This window comes from Parasteatoda tepidariorum, chromosome 8, assembly GCF_043381705.1.
Source record: "Parasteatoda tepidariorum isolate YZ-2023 chromosome 8, CAS_Ptep_4.0, whole genome shotgun sequence".
Taxonomy (NCBI): domain Eukaryota; kingdom Metazoa; phylum Arthropoda; class Arachnida; order Araneae; family Theridiidae; genus Parasteatoda; species Parasteatoda tepidariorum.
The window spans coordinates 54,458,755-54,484,388 of NC_092211.1; the positions used below are offsets into that span (position 1 = coordinate 54,458,755).

At 30.8% G+C, this 25,634-nt stretch overlaps 1 protein-coding gene and 1 non-coding gene across 3 annotated transcripts in view; both read right to left on the bottom strand.

Moving 5' to 3' along the window:
* The window catches only part of LOC107449891 (LIM/homeobox protein Lhx5), a 213,259-nt gene that overhangs the window by 16,888 nt on the left and 170,737 nt on the right, over positions 1-25,634 (bottom strand). The window contains exon 5 of one of the 2 annotated variants that reach the window (XM_016065562.3): positions 17,240-17,287. The exons of the other annotated variant lie outside the window; for it this stretch is intronic. Within the exon in view, the coding sequence (XP_015921048.1) occupies positions 17,240-17,287 (48 nt within the window). The remainder of the gene's footprint in view (positions 1-17,239; positions 17,288-25,634) is intronic. 2 annotated transcript variants of the gene reach the window in all.
* Positions 2,156-2,229, bottom strand: TRNAN-GUU (transfer RNA asparagine (anticodon GUU)). Its single transcript has one exon. It is a non-coding gene; the product is annotated as a tRNA-Asn (tRNA).

Consider the following 25,634-nt stretch of genomic DNA (forward strand, 5'->3'; position numbering starts at 1 on the left):
AATATTTACTTATGAGTTAAAATTTTTTTTCACATTTCTTAATTTACCTGCTATGTATTTACGTGTTTATTAAGGGGAATTTTTTTTTTCCCTCTCTGCACCCGAAATTTCGGGGCAAAGATTCAAGGTTTGAAAAGAAGCTATAATATTCTTTCACTGGCGATGTATTAAGAAAAAATTAAAAGGGAAAAAAAAAAAAGGGTGAAAGATATATCCACAACCATTCTTTATTTAATCAAGGGTTTTTCTTCGTCAGCTTTGAATGAAGAGCATCAACACTTTAGTAATTTCCATGTAAATTACGTCGGTTATGGAAGCATCAGCGCATGAAATTACACCTGGTCTACGAAAAAAAAAAAGTGATCTTCGTATAAAACGTGGAAAAAATAATGCACGTAAATAAGTGTGAAGTAATAACGAATACGAACGAAAACCAAATTAAATCTTTTAGAGTAAACGTTAATGCACAGGAGGAGGTGGGGATGGTGGAGAGAAGCATTTTCTTTAGTTCTCCTAATCACAAAGTTTGAAAAAGTGAATCATAAATAGTATTAATTTTTCAGAGATGTGCACTCTGCTAACTGGAGTATTTCTTTTGGGGATTTTTTGTGTTCGTTTCTTTCCCTTTCTAGGGATTTCTCCTTTTCTATAATTTACTTCAGGTGTAAATCACATCCTATTTGAAGAAAAAGAAGAAGAAAAAAAGTTATGTAATCAAGGGATCCCTCATTAATTAGAAAAGAAGCAAGAAAAGATATGAGTTTCTTCCAAAAATGTGTGGTCTCAGTGTTTACGGTGATATATCTCTTTTAGAAGAAGGCCGAAACTTTTTATCATTTCGGTCTCTATCTCAAAGCGATTCGAGCAAATGTAATGCTCAAAATAATTTGATGAATCTAAAACAAGATTTGTTTTTGGCCATGCTTTATAACTTCTTTTTTTTTAGGGTTTAATTAGTTTTTCTGTCTTAGCTATGCAATTGTGTTTCTATAAATGCAAATATTTATAAGCTGAAATTATAAAAATGATATTTGATTATTATAATGAGGGAGGAAGAAAAGTTGTTAAAAATATTGCTAAAAAAAGTTATTTTTTCTCAGATTATATTTCAAATTAGTCCTAGAAACTTATTTTAATGTATCCATGTGCTCTATTTTTTTTCAAGGCATATTATTCTTTAATTTGAAATGGTGAATTATTTGAAAATTCGATGCTTTTAAGGAATGCCAGAAGTCTTTGATACGGGAAGTCCAACTAAGATTCAAAGCTATCACGTCCGATTTTACAAAAGGAAAAAAAAAATAATTAAATAAAAAGCAGCACCACTAAAACATATAATACGGCTACATAAAATACTGTGATTGCTAAATTTATTTCAGCTAAGCTAAGTATTGTCTACTAAAGATAATTTTAGCTGATTTACCCTTTGACACAGAATTTTTATTATGTATATTTTTCATACTTTTTGTAGGGTTTCATTGTGTTGTAGGGTTGTAATTTATAAGGGAAAATATTATATTTAGCATTTTAATAATTTATGGTTATGAAATACAATACGAAATACCAGTGAATTTTTCTGCGTCAAAGGTAAAAATCTTCCAAACAATAATTTTCAAATGTGCATTCGTTTGTATTTATTCTTTAGATCAATGAAAAACAGTTATTCTTCATCAAAATTTTTTAAATTTTCAAAAAGCAATTATTGATAAATTTTTGAATAAGAATTAAATTTTTTTTCAGGCTACTTTTCTTGGATTTTGTCAAAATATAATCCCGATAATCTAACAGATATTTTTAGTAGCTATTAAACTGCTTCTTAAAATTAACAAATAAAAAAATATATTTTTGCTTGAAATTGGAGCTCTTAAAAATGTATATAAATGGGACAGTCTCCCATCGACGACAAAAAGATAAACTAAAGTAAATTGTATGTACTTTAAAAGAAAATGATTACTTCTTGTTTGTTTCACGAACAGAAAGGTGATTATTTCTTATTTATCACCCCTAATGAATGCTTCAAACTACAATTATACTGAAATATCAGTTTAATTAAATCATAAGTTAAATTAAAATTGTCACGCTTTTTGTTTAATACTCATTTTACTTCATGACAGTCGTTGAACAGCTCACTCATTTTTGGGTTAAAATAAAAGTTCGCCCCCGGGTGGGCTCGAACCACCAACCTTTCGGTTAACAGCCGAACGCGCTAACCAATTGCGCCACGGAGGCTCAACGGCACGGAGCTACTCATTGTCATTGCTATGAATTATTTGAATTTCATAACAGTATAATTATGAGAGAAAAGTAGGGCTTAAGATATGCCATCGTGATATGCCACATTCCAGTTGAAACACGAAAGCGTATACTACTGCCATACAGATGAAAAATCAATGTAAGCGACAAAAAATAAATAAATAAATAAAAAAAAATAAAAATTGAGATTTTTATATATTTGACATCTTTATATATTAAGCTAGATATATTGCAAAGAGAAATTAATAAATTTTGCATTATTAGTTTTTTAAAATGCTTCGCCCAGATGGAGGAACAGCCCTCGCGTTTCAGCGTTCTCTCAATTTTGATTATGAAATTATAAATAAAAATTTTATAATAACTTTAGTAAATTTTCTTAAAATTATAAAGTTTAATTGTAGTCTTGAGCCGTGATTGCTCAGGGGACAGAGCGTTCGCTTTCCAATGAAGTGAACCGGGTTCGAATCCCAACGATGGCTGGACGATGCGAATTCTGAATCCGGTTTGCACCGATCACGGTGCTGATGCAAAATATCCTCAGTGGTAGACGGACCATGGGTTAGAGTTCTCTCGCCGTTAGGCTAACCGTGGGTGGTTTTTCACGCATTTAGTAAAGCATACGAAACTGAAATGTAAATTTACCCGAATGAATGGTTTTTATGCCATGCTCTACGGTATAATGGTAAAAAAAAATTACCAAATTTTATCATATATTATAAAACTCTACTAAAATCATTTCCAAAGCACTTTGCAAAAAAAAAAAACCGAGCTTTTTAGCTTTCCCATAGAGCCTGAAATACCATATATTTTGCCATATTCTGTAGTTTTGACCCTATTTTTTCCCTCAGTGCTGTAATCATATAAACAGGCAGGCACGTATACAAAATTGCTGACCTGATTTGCTCTAAGTTTTCATTTATCTAACAGCAAAAATATCGTGTTAAAAATTATGAAATTTTTTCTTGAAACAATAAGGCAAGCATAATTTTACAATACATATTTAATGTTTCGAGACCCTTTTAATTTTCATACACTGGTTCGAATCATTTTAATTTGGTACTAATGATTCTTTTCTATTTTAATATAAAAAGAATAAACGGCACGAAAATCCTATAAAAAAAGTTATGTTCGAACAAAAAACTTAACGATATTCGCCTATCAAAACAGTATCGAGAATTTACAATGCAACTTTGTAATGTAAGATGTCAATAAAAGCTACGATTCAAATCAAACAGTCGAACATTCCTGGAGTGCAGTGAGAAGAAAAAAGGCTAAATTTCATGTTGGAGTACATTAGGGCTCTGCTGGGGGTAAAGATACCCCACTGAGGGTACTCTAGAGATACCTTTCTCCATAGATTTACGATCTGTGTTTTATATGGCAAAGGGGATAAGTAGGGGGTCGGGGAGGAAAAGGGTTCTTTTGATTTATGAGACAGTTGGGGAAGCTGCAGAATTTGGAGGGCGTGTTTATGATACCACATGAGACAAACGCTAGCAATAAACAAGTCTTTTTAACGCTACCGCTCCGTTTAGGTTTTTATATTTTTCCTTCTACGATTTCATGATTTAGTTTGAATGGTCCTGAGTTTTTAAAAAGGGCTTCTCTTTTATTAGAGAAGGTTAAAAGCGTGTAACACGCAAGTTGAAATTGATCGTGTGTGGCAGATAAGGGAAATAGAGGGTTTTTAAAATTTAGATTTTGCTCTCTTTGCCTTTTATCAGTTGCTGCTGGAGGGAAAAAAAATGGCGAGTCTTAAATCTGCTGTTAAACAAGTACAAATTCTTCCTGAATAGAGACGTGAGTGATTTAATTTCGTAGACAAGCAAGTATTTAAGGGGAAAAAAATGATTCGTGTTTTTATTTCTATTAAGATGGAATTAACAGCCATGTTATTGAACACTGTCTTATAGAACGATTTGGTAAATACTGAAGGAGAAAAAAGAAAAAAAAAATTTGACTCGTTTGAAAAAGATTGTTTGAGTCAACATTCACATTCACTCAAGTCTTAATAAGTTGTCAAATCGAACCATGTTTCAGTTAAAATTGAGTCACTTAAAAAAAAAGGGGGGGGGATTATTTATCTAGATTTTAAGCGTTTATTATGGAATTAAATGATCTCATGTGTTTATGATGAATGTTGTTATTTGTACAGAAGTGTTTTGAAAGAATTGCTAATAATTATTATGAATTGAAGATCTAGATTCCGTTCATAATAATTTAAAACTAATTGATTGGACATGTGATATTTTCAAATGCAAAACATTTAAACCAGCAACTGATAAATCTGAAGGGATGTTTTAACACAAAATAGGGGTGTAAACAGAAACCAGACTCGGCATTCAGTTTTATTGTTGTAATTTCTCTAGCACACCCAAAGATTTCAAACAATTAGGCACGCTTCTTTGAATGCATAACAGCTGTTTGATAGTTGGAAAAAAAATGTCCCCCTCCTAAAAAAAAGTGTTAAAAATCGCATTCTTCGGATAGGCTATTACTAATCAAAATAACTGATTAATTTTATCTAATAAAGACGAATGTATTTAATTAAGAGTAGCTATATAATAAAATAAAGAAACAAAATTATCGTATTCCTTCTATCTATGTCGTATCTAGTCTCGTCTAATGAAGAATTTGTACCTTACGTGAATTTTTCTTTTCAATTCGAGTTGCATATGGAATTTGAGTTTTATGTAAATTTTTAAAAAAAGTAATAAAACTCATACAGAATATCTCATTTAATACTGGATATAGGCCAGGTACTTTTGTATTAAACTTTGACATTTTATGGATCAGTAATCTATATACAAATAAGCTTAAAAGAAAGATTACTTATGAGAAGAATTTTGATATTTTTTATTTTTTTGAATTCTATACATTTTCAATGAAATAAAATGCTTGTAAAGCTCTTTTCTAAAAATGAATTAATATTGTTTCACACTTATAACTTAGCTTAAAAATAAGCTCTTATGGTGGCAATTATTTATTTTTTTTCAATTTTTCACATCCAAGCAGAGGGTGTAGAGAATCTGACCGATCGACCCATCAAAAATCCTTCCCTACTTGTGAGAGATTGTGGGAGGAGTAGGGAACAAAAATGTTTTTGTTCCCAACAAAACACCCGACAGTGACCGATGATCGGCGAGGGGCTATCGCTGGCCGTCTGTCGGCTTCTCTTTCTAGCCCTGAGGGTGAATTGACCGGATCCCTTTCAAACCCCCAACCCCTCCTCTCACAGGGACTCCCCCACCAGTTTTTTTTATTTATTGTGTTTTGATACTCATTTTCTCTCTTGATGAGGGAGTGATAAAGAATGCGGATGCAATAAAAGTAGTTAATTTTTTGAAATCCTCCCACTTAACATTTAGATATTATGAAACAACCGTCTTTTGATTTATGTAATGTTATTGTTTTTGTTGCAAAATTGTTTATGCCTTAACTAGGGGGTAATTTTATTAATGGAGTTGTTTTGGATGCGCAAAATTTTGACAAACCTACAATATTTATCGCATGCGATAACAAGTAAGTTGAATTGCTTTTAATTTGTTATGAACATAGTAATTCTTGAATTCTTGTGCATAGGGCAGAAAAAAAATATAGGAGGCCCTTTTTGATTAATACTAAATACTATTTTATATATATATATATAGAGTAGTACGAGTTAGGGCGCAGGTGGTACGAATTAGGTACCCGATTTCCAAAATCGGATCACTTGCAAGTCTTGCGATTGAAACCAATTTTAGGTTCTAACTTAAATATTATTACTAAAAAAGATAATAAAAGTAGATAAATCGCTTTTTTATTATTAAATATATAAGTATTAAATATTTAATAATGAAAAAGTTCAAATAAGTGATATAAGATAATTAATAATGATTAAGTGATAAAGATAATTGATAGATAAGTTCAAATNATATATACAGGGGTCTGTCTAGACATTTTGTGAAGGGTCAGTCTTTTTAAAATTGTTTAAAGAATTACTCGTAATTTGTGAATATAAAATAAACGTTAAGTCACATTCTTTCAACCAGGGTCCTGCTTTTGTGAATTTGTGCAAATAGGGTTCTGTTATTGCAGAAAATTTTTTCAAGGAGTTTTTAAATTGTAACGTGATACAAGATTATGCTCATACACTGTAAAATTATAATACCATTAGAAATATGTGAATATATTGAAATAAATGCATCGATATATCACATGATCTCTGCCCAACTTTCGAAGAAGAAATATTTTTCACAAATTGCAAAGGTATAAGACATGAACTAAGATTTTTAAATAAAAAAAGAAGAAGAATTAATGTAAGCAGAAATAAAGAATTGTCCTTTCTGTTCAGAATCGGGAAAATTCCCTTTTATAAAGAAAAAAAAAAGGGGGGGGGGAGAGAATTGAGCAAAAATACTTCTCAAGAAACACCTATGTAAATTTAGTCTTATATTTATCTAATATTTATTGTATGCAATGTGAATTTCCATTTGTGAAATAGTTTCTAAAAGATTTTATTAAGTAATGCATTTAATTAATAAAAAAAATCCAGAAAAAACTTTTTTTTTAAAGAAAAGTAAAACAAAAGGCGAAAAAGCAAAACAAAAAACGCAATATGATAATGGAAATAATATAAATGTGATATTTAAAGTAATTATAAACTAGATTTTAAAAAAATATAACAATATTAGATTTAATGATGCAAGCGAAAAAAGAAAAAAGACCCTACATGAACAAAAATAAATCAATAAAAAAACTATCAATTTAAATGCAATTCTATTAGAAATTACACATCAAGACACATTTACAATAAGAACAAAATGAAATTGCTTTCAATAAAGTGTGCAAAAAAAATCATTTACCGGAATTATAACCATAAGTCCTAAAACACCATTTACAGTTGATAAAAAATACTCGTGAAGAAATAACGGTTCCATATTGAGCAAGATGGGATAATGATAGAGGGGTGATAAAGAAGTGGTGATTTAGATCTTTAAAAGCGTTAAATTGTTCAGTTTTTCTCGTACCCGACATCGCCATTATTGTATCTGTTATTTTTTTTCTCTTTGCAACCAGCAATCATCTCGTTTCAGATGAAAATGTAAAGGAAAAAAAAAGTAACGGGTAAAGAAGCTTATGGTAAGTATTTTCTGATTCGAAAAGAGGTATTTTTCTCTTTATAGAGTGATTTAATTTTTCAACGAGAGGGGAGAATCTTTTTCAGCATCTTTCGTGTGAGTTACAGCTTAAAGTCGTTTTAAATAGTTGTATCGCACTGTTCTTAGATATCTTAATTAGGCTAAAACTATGCAAGATTTGAATAATTGAAGAGCTCTGCAGAAGGATATTTGTATTAAATGGTGACTTTTGTAATTCAAAATTTCAGAATAGATGAGAACATAAAAAGCTGTTTATCAAGCGCAATTTTTTTTAGAAAACTGTAAAAGCTTAGTAGAACAAAATTAATGGTCTATATTGATAGCCGATCATAACATGCTTCAAAAACATAAATTTTGAGTGCATTTAAGACATCATTAAACGTGTTTTTATACTAAAGTCTTCAATTTACGAATCTAAGAAGTCTACAGTGTTTCTACTTTGTTTAGGGGAAAATCTTTCTGTAAGTGACCAACGTGTGAAGAGTGTTTATGATTTGTTGACAAAAAAAAAGTAACAATGTTATTAAAATTGGAAAAATATGAAACTTTCAATTAAATTGGATGAACGAAAGAGACGGAAAAAATGTAAATGGTTTCAAAAGTCGAGAGTTTTTACCCCAGAAATATTCTCAAAAAATATTCTACTCTAAATTTTATAAAATGAATAAAACTTAAGTTTTGTTTTATGGACATTACGTATTTTATTTGAATTTAATTCTGAAATAAGATTACTTCAAAAAGGGTCAAAGTTAATAATAATTACAAAAAAAAGGTGGGGTACTGCAACTTTTTTACGTAAGTAGGAAGGAGGTTTGTGATTTTCGCGTTTTTCCTGACAAAAAGGATTATCTAAAATTGCAAAAAATCTACTTATGCATTGTTTGAACAGCCTGTTAGACAAATTTTTGCTTAGCAAATATGAAAAAAATTTGATGTAGACAGTGAAAATCAAATTTCAATAAACAAACTTTAAACTTTAATTACTTAGCAAACAGAAGAAATTCCTAAAAAAATAAATGATTTGTCAAAATTTCTACTACGCACTACAGAGTGCTTCCTTTTTAAGAAACGCATGCGATTGTTTTAAAATTCAAATTATTAAACTAGATTATTTAATTTATTTCAAATTAAATGTATAGTTAATTTAACTGAATAATTTATACAATTTTATGTGATGCATATAAAAATAATATACCTTTCCTTTCAATATACTAGGATCGTGAAAGGTACAAATAATATCACAAAATTGTTCCTTCTGGTATGATTTAATTACAAGCGGTAGAATTGTGAATCATGACCTCCTCTCTGATTAAAAAAAGAAGAAGAAAAAAAAACTTTTATTAATAAACAGCTACCCAAAAGATTTAATATATTTTCGATAAAAATATTTCTCTAGAAAAACTTTTCTACGTTCACTGAAAAAAAAAAAGAGAGATCCTTTTCAAATTCATACAAACCTGAAGATAGATTACTTAATGTTGTTCTATACTGGAAGGTACATTTTCTTATCCTTTTAAGCACATTTAAAAGTACCTCCTCCCCTATTGCGAGCAACTGTATATTCTCGTTTTTTTTTATCTCCTTTTTTATAACAAATTTGAAGTCTCTGATTCAAAATATCGGAGATTCTGTACCTGTTTCGTTTTTTCGGGTGAAGCAATTGAAACGTAAATGGTATTCGGAAAATACCTTCCTGCTTGTAAAATTTCTGCGAGAGAAGGGGGGGGGGTCATTCATTTATTTTCCATCCCCACCTCTTTTACCTTGCTTAAAAATCCCCTTCTTTCAAACCTCTTCATCGTGAAAGGTTTCAGAACAATTTTTGTTTACTTATGTTTTTTTTTATCCTTCTTCTTTTAAGCATTCACTTTTTTATTTCAAATAAAAATATTTTGCACTTGCTTTTATGTGTCTTCTTTAAAAGATATGTAAAAGCAAATACAAATATTTGCAATTCGTTTTCTTCAACATTCAACTTCGGGGTACGAAAATGGAGATGTTTTTTTATTATGCATTTATTTAAATTTTCTTTTATTGGTATTAGGAAGTAAATAAGGATAAGATATAGTAGTTACAAATGAAAGATTACGCACGCTTATTGATTTAATGTTCAAACTAATAGTGAAATACTTTTAAGAAACTGAAAGAGTTCTTAGGTCTAGTACGTAAATATGAAAGTTGCTTGTCCGAGATTCAGAATGATGAAAGCATGAGAAGCACTCTTTTTGTGCTATTTTTTCCACGTTAAAAAAAAATTGTTTTCCTAAAAAATTTTGTTAAGATGAAATAATAGAACTACAGATGATACGAAAGTATCTAAACTAATTCAAAAATATGGCCTCACACTCACACATCATTGCGATCTATTTCAGGCAACCCTTAATGAAAAAGTATTCAAATTATAGAAATTTTGTTCGATGTCATTAAACAGTTTAGTTTTCAAATCGGTTAATCAGAAACAAAAGAAACGTAAAAACTAAAATACGGTGCTAGAAACTGTTGTAGTGTTTAAGAGCAATATATTTTAAATTTGAACCATATTACATTTCTTAAACTTAATGTCACTTATGCTGTAATTTAACTTGAATGAAAACACTGTACAATTTAACTCCTTATAAATAAAGGACCCAGTAAAATGTCACTGTGATATGACTCAAGGCACTGTATATGTCAAGGTATATATATATATATATATATATNTTATATATATGTATATATATATATATACCTTGAAAAGATGGGATACATTTGACCTAACCGCCATCATGAATAACTATTGCAAACTCACATCAGTTCTAAAAATAGCATATTATCCGGAAAAAAAAATTATTTTATGTGACGACAGAGCCTTCAAAGAGCAGCCTTATTAAGATATAAAAATTGGCAAAAATTTTTTGTTTTGTTTTTTGTTTAGTTAAATCATTCGAAAAGTTTTTTTCCTTTTCTCAAACAACCAATTGATAGAGCATAAATTTACTTGTTTATTTTACACAGAAGTATCTCCAATGCTTTCGTAATAAATTTTGTGGAGAATTACTTATTATTCAGTTGAGAAATTTCCTAATTCAGATATTATTCTCAACTAATTTCATCAAAATACATGCTGATTCGAACTATTAACCGTATAACATGAGGGGGGATAGCAGGCTTCAATAGCGATTGCTCATTTTCACACACTATAACATGACCGCGACATGGAACGGTGCATACGGTCCGCAATTGCTATTAATGTACCACTGATAAGAGGTCTGTGGTGAGGAGGGATACCAGTACAACCCTCTTCTGGTTCATTAGCCACTATACTGTGCTGTCCGGGAGTCGGCACTTCCGGCGATCACGTGCCCAACGCGAGTTTCTTGTCACGCAGAACAGCCACAACCCAGGGAATCCCCTACCCTGCCAACATTGATAAGGGGAGCTTCTCCGTATTATCAGTATCAAAATTTCAAGGTCAAATTGTTTTTAAATTACATTTGGAAGATCGTTAATACACTCAATTTTATTGCATTTTAATATTTTATGCAAGCAGTGTAAAATTTTGCTGTGTGCTGAAAAATGATACCTTTCAGAGTTCTTGCAATTTCAATGCGGGACTAAGTTAGACCAGCGGTTCCCAAAAGATGTTCCTCAGGAACCATAGGGTTCAGTATGAAGGTGACAGGGGTTCCGAAGTTAGGACTTCAATTAATCAATTATGGTTTCTTTAAAATCGTTATTATATTTATATATTTCGTCAGTAATCACTTATTTCTTTAATATTTTAGTTATTTTTATGAAATTATTTAAGTAAAAGAAAGATACAGAAAAAAAGCAATATATTGAATAAATAAGGAAAAGGATGTGCATTTATGAAAAACAAAACTGCATTAATAATTTCCCTTAAATTGTTTCTTCAATCAAAAATATAACTAAATTCAACAATAAAGAAATATATTTCTCTGATAGCTATTCTCAACTTTTACAGCATTTCCTTTTCGTTTTTTTTTTTTTTATACCAAACCAATATTCAGCTTATTTTATTTATTTTCAGCTTATGCATACAACAGAACCAAATTCTGTTTATTCAAAAACCTAGACTAAAGGCCGTTCTGGATCTATGAATGAAACTGTTTGTCAGTTGGTTCAAGTTACCAGCATCCGACATAATAGATTCGAATAATCTATTTTTCAGAGTACTTTCACCACTTACCTTAAGTAGTTTATCTAAATTCGACAGTATTTTTTAAAAATTTCTATTTAGCATTTATTTATTGTATTAATTTCCTTAAAAATGTTTGTCTAATCAACTTAAAATGTTTATTTATATCATAAAAAAGTTTAAAACTACCAATTACGTCCAGGACATTAATTTTGTGAAATTCGCTCAAAAAAACGATATTTTTTTCCTTTTTTTCGAATTAGGAATCAGGAAAATAATTTTCATTTTTTTTCATACAATGATTTAAATTAAAATTATTAATGTGCTCCAAATTTTCAAAATTTTGGTCCAATAATTTTAGGAAGGGTTGAACTTTTTTTGTATAAACCATTACGAAACAAATATACACAATGCACATATGCAAGGCCCCAGTTTCTGTGTCTTAAATTCAAAGCATAGTTTTAGTTTTAATATGTAACTAAAACTTTACTAGCTTGCCAGAAATACTAGCTTGCTAGAAAGAAAATTGTTTTTATTAAACAGACAAAAAATTATTAATTAAAAAAAAAAAAAAGAAAAAGATCGCCGATTTAGCGATATTTTTACCTGGCGATATTTTTTAAAATCAAGGAATATTTTTTTATTTGTTATTGAATGTTTTTATGAGACCAAAAGTCTTTATGGATTAAAAAAATTACATCATAAACGTTTTTCCTTTCCCCCTCTTCAAAACTGTGCATTGGAGCTAGAGATGGACTACATTTAACCTAAAAGTCATGAAAAACTGTTTAATACCAACAGTATAAAAAATTATCATTCATTGAAAAGCGAACTCATAAGACGAGGGAGCTCTCGATGAACGCCTTAAAAATATTTTAAAATCTGATATGAAACATTGAAAGAATAGGTAAAGAGGGAGAACACATTATTGATTGATAAATATGGAATATTTTTTATTTTACTGTTAAAGTGTTCTATTCAATTTGGCTTCAAATCGGACACGAACTTTAGCAATCACTCAACACAGATAACGAGTACTTCAGAAATAAAATTCGTAGACAGCCCCCATTCACGAATTGATGTTATAATAAAAGGCTCACGCAACAAAATTCCCATCTTAATGAATACAGATTTTCCCAAAAGATTCAACAATTCCTAACATTTTTCATTTTACCTGTTAATACTACACACTATATCTCATTCCTTTCCCTTATTAACCCCGGATATCACTTAAGAGCAAAGGTGAAAGAAAAAAAAAAAACATAACTTAAGTAATAAAAATGCTGGGTTAAGATTTAATATTTCTTTACCTAAATTCGAAAATACGTGTCTTTAATAAATCAGTCAAGGAAAAATGTGTTTGTTCAATCCAAATTTTTTTTTTTTGCGACCACAACATTTATCACACGGAATCTCGGAAAATTTTAAACATTTAAAACACGAAGGCCGTTCTCACGCCTTTAAATTTAAATAAGCATATGCAAGTAAGTAACCCAGAATCATAATTACATTGTTAACAACTTCATTTGCAAAAATTTTTTTTGCATACTTAATAATCGCATTTATCCTATTTGTTTCATTGTCTCAATCTTTTCTTTACATTGTTACTTTGAAATAACGTTGTAACTCATTTGTATCTAAGCAAATGAAATTAATCACGCCGAATTATGCAAAAGTGTGATATCTCTGCATGTCGCACGCCCACGCACGGGATGGGTTGTAATTAAGCCAAACCTACACTTGTATTCGTTCTTGGTCATTTTCATGGGTGATATTTCAGAGGGATTTTCATATGCAGATTATTTAGATTGTTTGCGAGGATGGTTCGTCAGGAATATTTTGTAATGTCTTAAAACTAATTAGAAAAAAAAGAATAATTATTTAATATTCAAATTATTTAGACCGTGAGAAAACAGATATACAAAAAGATTCGTTGTTAGGAGATTATAATTATTTTTTTGTAAGACTTCGGTCTTTCCATAGAAATATATCCGATATTTTTTTTTTTTTTTTTTTTGCAACAGTTTGTTTTAGTTCAAAGGGGGAGGTAATGGATTTAAACGCTGCACAATTCGTGACCAACGGCCTAATTGAGGAAATGTGGTCAGCATTCCTCCTAGACCTCTTATACTTCCCAAGCAAGTTAGTACCCATCTATTTAAAATTGGGTGAGCTTCAAGTTACCACTGGAGATCGAACCCCTGTTCCTTGCAATGACAGGAGAGGAAAAAAAGCAATGCGATATTTAAAAACATACTGTAATTTTTATCTTATAATTAAAAATGGAAATATTATAATATATTTTTATTATTGTTAATTGATATTAAAGTCTTCTGGTAAAATTCTATACTTTTAGAAATATCAGAGAGCGTTAATCCAGATAATTACCACAAATCAGTAGTGAAAAGTATTATCACTAGTAGTGTAGTATTATCATGCAAATTAATCCGGGGAGATCGAACCGCTGTTCCTGATGACAGGAGAGGAAGAAAAAAAAAGCAATGCGATATTTAAAAGCATACTGTAATTTTTATCTTATAAGTAAAAATGGAAGTATTATAATACATTTTTATTATTATTAATTTATCTTAAAGTCTTCTAGTAAAATTCTATGCTTTTAGAAATATCAGAGAGCGTTAATCCATATAATTACCACAAATCAGTAGTAAAAAGTATTATCACTAGTAGTGTAGTATTATCATGCAAATTAATCCTTTTTTGAATTTGATTATTCTATACAATGTTTCATCTTGAACTGAAACATGGTTTAATTTAACAATTTGTTTAAGAGTGCAGCGCGCTTTCACGACATATGGGTACAAGGTACCGATGATATACGGTAAAAATTTAAAACTTTTTATTCGAGATATTAGTTTTATCTATTTTTTTTCCTCCAAGGAATTCCAGCACAAAATTAATGAAGCTTTTCCACTCGGAGTTTTTGCTGGAATTTTCTTTACAGTATTTTAGTGTAAAAGCGGATGAAAAACAAACAAACCTATTTGAAGGAAAATTTAACTATTGCGTCTTTTTTTCAGCAGATGTCAAACGTCTTTAAGCGATAGTCAAAATAAACAAAAACATTTATATTATTCACGCAATTCTATCGTAACTCACGCACTTGGAGCTTGCAAACTAAATTATATTTCAGTTTTAAAAAAAATAATGCAAAAATGTTTTTACGCTTAAAATGTCTTTGCAACAAATGTGAATAAATAGTTTCAATCATATTTCTGTATAATTAAATCATTTAATTGGGTAATTGTACTTCAAGAAGATCACAATATTCACACACGTGACCGATGATGTCAGCTTCAGCTGATCGTTTATAAGCTAAATGGTGTGTTCAATTAAGATAAGTTTCTTCACATCAGTCAAAATGTTTATTGACGCAAAGTTGATTAAATACAGCACGGTATCGCACTTCAAATTTGTTGAAATATAATTCTTTCACGTCTACGTCTGTTACTTAACTTATATTTATTATTTGTTTATGTATTTTATTGTAAGCGTGATATATATTAGTCTTGTTTACCTGACAACTTCGATGCATAATTAGTTTGTTTATGTTCTACATGGCTTCATGCCTGTCTTTGTGCTAAGTAAGGAATATGTAATGAAAGAATCGAAATTCTTTAGAAAGAATCTTTGTGTAAGAATATAGAATGTGTCACTTAAGAGAATTGATGATCGGAAAGCTTGGCTAACTCGAAATAGTATGGAAAGAACAGTTGCAAGCGTAAACAAATGCCACGTTTCAACAACCAATCAGGATCGATATACCCACACTACGTCACTTGCAGGCATTCCATTATAATGTCATATTGTGACATTTGCTAATTTTAAAATAACATTTTATAAGTTAGCAAAGAAAAATAAAATAATTTGAAAGTAGTGTTTTAAGAAGCAGCATAACTCCACTAGTCTGTCAAATATACTGGCATCGACTGCAAATCTAGCAATCCAGACTATTTTTTATCATCTCTATGATCACACTCTCTGGTCACGTATTCGAAATGCTGCACGAATTCTGAAATACTTCTGCACAAATCTTGATAGTAAGTATTTCTTAGAGATATACTGATATGAGTTTACCCTCATAAAATTTAAAATCGTGCATTCTTTAGGGAATTCGTAATACTACTGTGAATTCCAAACTCTTTTACTAAGTTTTATAGGTTAAGTTTACTATTTATTCTTGATATGAAAATCACAGATCTGGTTAGTTTTTGAAATATCTTCTTTTAAATGTACAGAACGTGCTACTGTTTTTCCGTTTTGATTTGTTAAATAACTTTTTTAAAATTTAAGTTGAAGATAAGTTTTGTCTTGAAAATTACTTTGATGTTGTTATTTTAAGGAATGAAAATTTGGGAAAATAAAGTGGGAAAAAAATATATTAAATCTAGTTTTGTTAGCAAACAGAAATGTGTAAGTTTGTTCCAAAATCACCACTCTATATATGTAACCAATTATTTGACCGAAAAGAAGTTAAAAACCATAAAAACGCATGAATGGTTGGAAGTTAATATTAAAGGGGAAAAAAAAATGGTTCAAAATCTGGCGAATAATTTCCGTGGTTTATCACAGTATTATAACCAAGATAAAAACTGGTTCAATTGTAGGAGGTATCTGGTACTTTATCCGATAATAAAACTAATTTTACGTATTTCACTTTAAATATTTTATTTTATGTATTCTTTTCTAGGTCATTGCAAGTGAGGGGTCGCTTAAATATTATGTAAACATACTTTTGGTAAATTTGGAATCATCGTTGTCAGCAAAAATTAGCAAATCTCTACCTCCTTCTATGCTTGCAAAAGAAAGTCGTAATAACTCCCTTGTTTTTTGTTTTGATGTTGACCTTACTGATGTAATCAAATTTTTGGATCAAATTTAGATAAGAGTTGTTTATTTTATAAAATTTTGAGTATAATATTCTTTAGGAATCTTTTGTCTTTTCCTTCCGTGATCAAAACTTTTGAGCTCTCACTTTTCCCTTTCTTTCAATTTAACTTTAATTTCTAACTTAAAATTTCTCAAATTAGATCGCATTTTAAAAATATTTTGTCGATAATCGACAATCGATAATCATAAATCGATAATCATTCGTTGGTTTTAGCATTTTCTTTTTTCCTCCTCAAACGTTAATTTGAGATTCTTATTGTGATTTTTTTTTAAAATTCATACTCGTCAAATACTAGAAAAATATTTGTTAAAGACGGTAATTATGGAAGTCTTTTTGTAAGAAATAAAAAACATTGTAGGGTCGGGATAGTCTGGTCGGTAAGGCGCTGGGCCCATGTCCGAGAGTTCGGGGGCTCAAACCCAGCCGGCCGAAGACTCCCCGTGTAGTGAAGTGGCTGATGCACGTTAAATCTGTCGAGTCGCAAAAGTCCTCCATGTTCCCGTAACAAATCAATACCTCTAGGGGTACTGGATTGGAGATCGATCGTTCTCTGATTCCGGTCAGAATTACGATCTGTGGATGAATGGAATGGATGTATGAATGGGTCCGCCCTATAAACGAGTGTGACGTATGGGTGTGGCAGAATTCTTGGTCATCTGGTGCCATTGGAAAACAAGAACAATCGCACCTCCTTTGCCTAAACAGGTATACCTCAACAACAAAAAGCATTGTAAATGAAAAGAAAAAAAAAGAAAACAATTAATAACATGAATTTTAAAAACAAAATTTTTAACATACAGGGTGAATGAGAATTTTCTTTCCAACCTGGACGCGCAACAATAACACCTAGAATAAATGAAATAGTTATATTCTGTTGCTTGTCTTTGCTACACATGAAGTTTTCAACACAATAAATATAACAGCATACAAGTTTTTCGGATGATGCAGTTTTTTGTCGCTTCTTTTTTTACGTCATTACGCTTTAAAGAGAAAACATTCAGCAGAATAAAATGGCATGTTAAATAGAAATTAATCAGGCGCAATTATTCGAGAATAATGATCAATGATTTATTATACAATCTGTTAGCCGCGCGTGAAGTAAAAATTTTGAAAATATTCCCACAATTTTAAATTAGTGATTTTAATTTTCGATATGATTCTACGAGAGAAAAGACTTATTACAAAATAATTGAACATCAGAAAGCTCATTGAGTTTTAGGTGTTTAAGAAATAAGCATGAAATTGCTTTATTATAGACTTAAAACAAATTTGCCGTATGAAAAAAACAACGTTGCCGATGTATGTGACTATAGTTAGCCATCTTATTAATATTAGATGTTCCAGTCCCTCAAAATCGCGATTTTGTTCTCTTTTTTAATTTATTCTGAACTTTGGCCAGAAAGTGCAAAAAAATTAGTTTTTCTAAATAAATTGAATAATTACTTAGTGGATAGCGTAATATCACAAGTTTATGGTATTTCTGAATAAAAATATGCAGTATCGCGCATTAATGTGATTTAACATGTTATGTTATGCTTTAAATAAAACAACAAGCTTCCCCCCCCCCCTTTTACAAAACAGTATTGTTAGACTACAAGATAATTATCCCCAATGCTAGATGCACAGAACAAAAAAATTTTCTGAATGTATTTATTGATGTACTATACATACTTGTAGAAGTGAATAAATATGTTAAGTACTGGTTCTCCGTTTTTAAAACTTAAAACAATGATTGTAATTAATCTTTTTAAACTAAAATCAAAATCAAAAAAAAAAAAAAAAAAAAAAAAAAAANAAAAAAAAAAAAAAAAAAAAAAAAAAAAAAAAAAAAAAAAAAAAAAAAAAAAAACAGTCTACATAGGTAATTGAATTTTATAAGAGCATGACTATTCTAATGTGATAAATCTCTATCATATTGCATTTCACTTTTAACAAAGTGATGATAAGTAGTTAAAAATATTTGCATATGTTAAAATAGAAAATGTGAACGAATCAGAGCTCTGTTCATTTGTTATCCCACAGAATTTATGCTTACCGTTATTCCATTGATTCTACACGAGCATTTCAAACATTACAGCTAGATTAAAGCAACATATTTCCGAAAATTATTAAAAACGATACAAAAAAAATAATAATATTCTCTAAAAAAAAACAAAAGGGGGTTATATTTACAGCCTCGTAAGCTTTTTGCTTCAGACCCGAAAAAGTTATAAAAATTGCGTCTAGAACCTCAGCATCAAATATAATCCCCAAAACCCGTGGGAAAATATTTATACCATAGAGTTAGTAGTAGAGAAAACTCCAGCATGAGGAAAAGATCTGAGGTGGAGAGAAACAAAATAATCCACTGCCTTCCCCACCCTTTTCCTTCTTACCCGAGCCCACCAATCGGAAATCGATGTTTCTGGTTGGGAAAGGGGGGGATTGCAGAGCGGAGACAAGGATTGGAGAATACTCAGAATGGTAAGAAGAATGAAGAAACCTGAAGAGATGTAGGGTGGTCGACGTTTGGCGACTTATCGACTTTTGCATTTTTTTTTTCTTCATCGTCTTTTTTTTCTTTCTTCTTCTCCCCTTCTCCTTTTCTGATACGAGGTATTGAAGATTGGAGGAGAAAATGCTTGATGCCTATTTTCTTACTTACTTTTCGGGTAAAAATTTGTTGGAATAGAATAGATGAATGGGATAGGGTGTGTTAGAGGGCACTACTAAGCAGCCATTATTGAAAATAATAAAGAAAAAAAGAAAAGAAAAGTTTGTAAAATGTCTTCCTTTAACTCTTTTTCTACCTGGTTCAATACTTTTTTGAAGAGTTTTAAGTCACTTCAAATGGCAATAAATCATATTCTTTTTTTTTTTATTATGGGTTCATTCGAAGTTGCGTTGGAAGATGCGAGCCGTATTGATGGATTTAGTTTAGTTGTAAGTTTTGCAAATATGATTAGCAAAGGTGCTAAGAAAAACTGTTATTTTATGTAAGTTTTTGGTAATTTGATTCAAATTAATTAGAGGAGGAAGTAACTAGCACACGTAAGAGTGTTTTAAAACAACTATCGAATATTTCCTGTTATTTTAAAGATATATAACAATGTCTTTTTTTGATTATATAGCATAAGAGGAACGAAAAGTTTCTCTTTTATTTGCAATCTAAACAACCAACCACATCAATCATTTTTTTACGATTTTATCTTTAAATTACGAAGCATGTATATGTTGCTAAAACATCATATAATTAATTTTTTTTGCTTTTAATTTTTTCATCTTTATATTCATCACTTAATCGTTTTCAGAGCTCTAAAGTGGATTAAAAATCCTACACTATAGAACAGAGTTTATAGGTCAAAGTACACCAGATGAAAACCATAATGATTTAAGTCAACTTGGTATACTTAGTTTTAGGGACTTAAATAGTTCACTACGTCTCTAAAAATCTATGTTATTACTAAGGTATTAATTCGTTAAAAACTATTACTTATTTTTAATATTTTTGAACTACCACTTCAGCTCTTAATGCTTTATAGGATTATTTTTGGTTCCGTAAATAATTTTTTCATGATAACATTCATTGTGTATCATTTGACCTTTTGCCACAGAATCTTTTTTTATAGGGCTTAAATTTTATTAAATTATGAATGCTAATTGTAATTCCATCATATACTAATTAGAATTCACAAAAGAATTTGAAAGTAATAAAATTTTGATATTTAAAGCATTTAATGTAAATACACATAAATACTTTATTAATTCTGACTTTTTAAACGCCATATCATTTCAAATGTTGCAACTAGTATTGATTTTTTTTTGTTAAGTGTGAATATATGAATTTCTAATTGATATATTGATGATAACTTTTAAATATTTTATACAAATTTGTCGTAAGAACTCAAAATTCTTCAAAAAAGGCCGCTTTAGATAATAAAATATTGGGAAATGTCTTTCAGAGACAATTAAACTAATTTCTCAATATTTTGAAGGTAATTTTTAATGATTTATATTTTTGAAAGATTGTCTTGGATTATTTTCCATGAACTATTGATTTCAATGAATATTATTTTAATTTTTAATGAAAATTGATTCAAGAACGTTTTACTAATTAATATTATTACTTTGTATCGTATTAATAAATGTCATTTTTAATCTAAAAACTGATATTTTCTAATCAAATACTTGATAATAATTCAAACTACAACAAAAAGACAATATAAATGACGAAATGTTAAATAAATATTGATAGGACTATTAGCTTGCGTATTATTTAACAATGGTCCTTCCACACGAAGCTTATATGTATATATATAATTAGGAATGAAAAGAAATTCTACAATTTATATAATATTATAATAAGCAGCCGTGATGGCTCAGGAGATAGAGCCTTCCAATGAGGTCAATCGGGTTCGAATCCCAGCGATGGCGAAACGAATTCCTCATCCCGTTTGCTCCGACTGCAGTGCTGACGTAAAATATCTTCAGTAGCAGACGGATCATGGGTTAGAATCTCCATGCTACCAGGCTAACTACAGGAGGTTTTCATGATTTTTCACTCCATATAACACAAATGCGTGTTAGTTCCACTAAGAAATCTTCCACTATGGCTTGTTTGTCTCAATGCTTGATCCGGGTGTTTTTAGTTTATTTTAGGATCCTTTTATCCAGGATCCTTTTTTAAGTTTATTTTAGAAACAACGTTGAATGGCTGAACCAATTCTGGGGAGAAATTTGCCTTCGTGAAGGACTTTTTGAAGGAACTAACCCGCATTTGTTACATGGAGATGAAAAACAAGAAAATCTCCCACGGTTAGCCTGACGGCAAGGAGACTCTAACCCATGATTCTTCAACCACTGAGGATATTTTACTTCAGCACTATATGTGGTTGGTGTTAGCTGGGATCGGAATTCTTATCGACCTACCATCGCTGGCATCGAACCCGTGTCCCCTCATTGGAAGGAAAGCGCTCTATCCCCTGAGTCACCACGGCTCCCAGGAGTTCCATTGTTTTCTAGGTTGTGTTCAAAATTACAAGACTACGGAGGTGAACGTTGATAGTCGCAAACTTAGAATTAGGTTGGCTGTATAAAATATTGCAATAATCTGAATTATAAAAATAAGCAGGTTCCTTATATCCTTTTACAACAGTTTAAGTAAGAAAATACACATTGAATTTAAAAATAATATAAAAGATTCAACAATGAACTCTTCGAAGATTTATGTTTAATAAAAACGTAGTTTTATTTCATTTATTTGGATTTTTGTATAACCCCTTCTCTTCTAAGAATTTAAAACTTCGATGATAGTTCGAAATTTCGTCCAAACCAATACTCAGTATGACTGATATGTCGTGATTACCACTTACAATAATTACCCCTCTTCAGAGCGAGGACAAGACAGATATTAGGAACTAATTAAATTACCAATATGCGGCATCGTTACTCGCAACCGTAACTTGTCATTGAATGTGTGTACATCTTTTAACGGCTCCCGAAATCGCTCTCAGAATGAAATGAAGATGGTAAGGAAATCCGGAAAGGAAAGAAAATATGTCTTAATAGAGCTTAAAGAAGCCGTCATTAGATGAGTTCGGTCATCATCTTTAAAAGATGGATGGTATTTTAATACCTGGTGTATATCCGCCCTACGAGAATCTCAACATTATCCTTACTTTCAAAATTATTATAATCACCTGAACTTCTAAGATTTCTCGCACAGGTATTGACTGATATTTAACTCGGAAATGGGTGATTATAATCGCGTGTGTTAATTTTCTGGATGTAGCGAAATGTTTGTGATGATGTGTAAATATTTTCATCCTATATGACGATATTCATTAAAGGAAAGAAAAAGCGATAATTTTTATGTTTTTTTTCTTTTTTTTAAATTTTATGCTCAATGCAAATAAGATATCGAGAAAATATGACAAATAGTGAATAATAAGTCGCATTGTTGCTCGTTATCGTGTTTAATTTTTTTTCTTTTTGCTTTTGCTTTTTATTTATTTATTTTATAGGGAAAATAAAGTAGTATTTCTTTTATTCCTACATCTTTCAGTAAATATTTTGTTGTAGATTTTAAATTTTGGTTAATGTTAATTGAAATAATTTTCAAACAAGACAACATATTTATTAAACATCAACTAAATTTGCATAAAAATTATAAAAAATGTTTCCTAATACCCTTTTACGATAGTTTAAGTAAGAAATACGCATTAAATTTAAATTTTTTAATAATTTCTTTGAACATTAAGATGTATATAAATATAGTAGAAAACCTTAAATTATAAATTTCATTTAAATCTTTTTTATAAATTAATTAATGCTCAATTTTCCATTTTTTTTCCTCAAAAAGTTTCATATTTCAAATAATTTCGAACCATTTTGTTGAAAACAATTCATGAATGGATATTTCGATATACCATGAATCAATTTTTGATTAAATCTTCTTTCCATTAATCTTCAGATCACTTTTTGTTGCATTTTTGAGAAGTAGAAAATGTTTTCAAAACTGTTTTTTTAAAAAAAAAGAAGTTATGGTTGTTATTTAAGTCTTTTACACAGGATCGGCGATTATAGAATCAATTCTAACAATAAACTACTAAATATTCTCAAAAATTACTTTTTTTTGACCAATTCTTTAGCAGTGTGTATTAATTTAAAAATTAAAGATTTAGTGCTGAAGTATCAACTACTTCTCTTACGCCAGCACCATTTGACAATACATCAAACATTGAATACTTCTCAAAATATAACCAAAGAATTTTCATTCACTATAAAACTCCTCTTTTGCAAGTAAATTTTCCCAAAACAGTGTGCTTTCTCTAAAAATACACGCCGCTTGGACATTTTTAAAACTAATCTTACATCGCAATCTCTTCTTCGGGCATAGATTCGTCACCTGAAGGAGGAAAAAAAAATCCGGTACCATTGAGTTGGCGATATTTTACGCCAATAACGGGGCTTAGGAAGCGTCCAAGAGAGACAAATTTGTCAATAGGGAGCGGTTTGCAAATGGATCTTCGCGGGGGATGCCTCAGGCATATCAAGTAGTGGCGAAGAATATTTTATACCTTGGCGGACTGGTGAGCATTCTAGAGCCACAGGGGTACCCACTGAATGGGCGTTTTATGAGTGCCCAATGTAAACAGAGTTTTTTACGCCGTTGTTCGTCTGTAGGCCGTAAAGTGTCTGCTATGGGTAAAGGATGGGCGGTACTCACCGAGGTGGAAGATTTGTGGGCAGACGGAGTCGACATTTGGAAGACCTCATGGAGTGGGTTCAACGTAGCTTTTTATTTATTTATTTGCCTTTGACTCAGCACGATTTTTGTTTGGCACACTGCATTTCATTCAGTATGCGCAACAAAAGAAAGAACGCTAAAAAGAAATATCGATAATTTCCGATATTTTTGCATGATATATGAGCTTTGATTAAGTTTTATGTGTCGCTGGTTTTTAAGATTTTTGTTAGATGTATATGTATTTTAAATTCTCTTTGCTTCCAATTCCAACTGGGTTTTACCAAACAAATTAGATTTAAACCAATCAAACTAAATTTCGAAAACTTAAATCTACTTGGAAAATTCGTAGTTCCTTTTCCTAAATATTCTGCTCAATAGAAGTCATCAGGAAATCTTCTCAGCTTCACGCAAAAAGTAAACCGTTTATGATGATCTTATTTCCACCTTGTTGGTGATTGACCATGGTAATGATCCGTTTGACAGTGGTAAACATTTTGGCCCCTTCGTTTACTTTGGCAGGTTCGAAATTTTAATGACTTCATTTTGGACAATGATTAAAAATAAATAAATAAATAAGGTGATTATGGAATAGAGATATAAATTTAAATTGTTAAGAAATATCAGATATCTTCATGGATATAGTTATAATACCTGGCATTACTAATGTTTAATATATAGATAGAGTATCTACCATTAGCACTGAATTCACATGTATCATTATAGAAATAGGGTTATAGTATTTGTTTTGGAGTTATTTTAAAATCCATCTATTCTAGATGTTACCATACACGTTTCGCTAAGATACATATTTTAAAACAAATCGCGTTTAGTTTGCGTTTTTTCTTTTTAATTTCATGATTAACGATAAGAAATAAAGTTTCCATGTTGTCATTTTTCTACAATTTTACTCCAACTTCAGATGTTTTAAACCAAGAGAAGTCCTTCGAATGAGATTGAAGTGATCATTTAATTAATTTTTTTATTCCAAACTATTTCCACCTTTTCTTTTTTCTGGCATTTTTGTTAACATTTCATACATTATTCTGATGACAAATTTAGTGAATTTTAAAAAGAAAGCCATTCTCTTAAGAAGGATATAATAAATGTGGTTAAAAGTTTGACCTAGAATTTAATAGCAGTGCCCTATTCCGACTTAAAATCAACGACAAAGGCTGTTTTGCCGGATCAGGGAAACTATCCGGCTCGCGATAGTGAGAATGACGACGGGGTGAGAGGAGATAGGGGGGAGGGCGAACGACTGATGAAGGTGGTGTGGGTGGATGCAGGAGAAACGGGAATGAGGAAATTCTCCAGCGATCGGGATAAAATAGAACCCTCTGGGGGTGCTTTCCCCGTGCGGTCGAGCCTAACCCTCCCAAGCGTATTCGAATCCTAGACGATGGAAAGGGGTGGAGGGAGAGGGAGGGGAGAGGAGTAGAAGATTAATGCATTGTGTTGAGATGGGGATTAATCTGCATGAGCATATAACTATCCGATTGGAAACACTTGTGAGTCTTAGGGGGGTGTAGAGGGGGTTGATGGTCGAATGACAAGGACAGGAACGTTTTGTCCTGGCCTTCTTCCATTCTGCATCCCCTCTCTTTCCTTCGCTGTTCTATGAATATGCAAAGAGGAGGTTTTATTCTAAGAGAGGGACGGGGGGAGGGAGTGTAAAAATGGGAAGAAATGCCTCCTGGCTACCCCGTGATACGATGGCCGCGGTGTGAATGTGTCAGATTACGTATCGCGATACGAGAATTCGCGGTCCCCGTCCAGGTGATGTCATATTTAACGCCATATTTCGGAATTTTCGCCAACTTTGGCTTTTGTCAAAATGTGCAGAACTGAGATATTCATTTGCATACTGTTCATATTAAAATAGTTTGACTTTGCGGACGAAATCCTAGAGGAAGTACAGACTTGTTTAAAATGAAACCCATTAAACTATAACTTGATTTACCGACC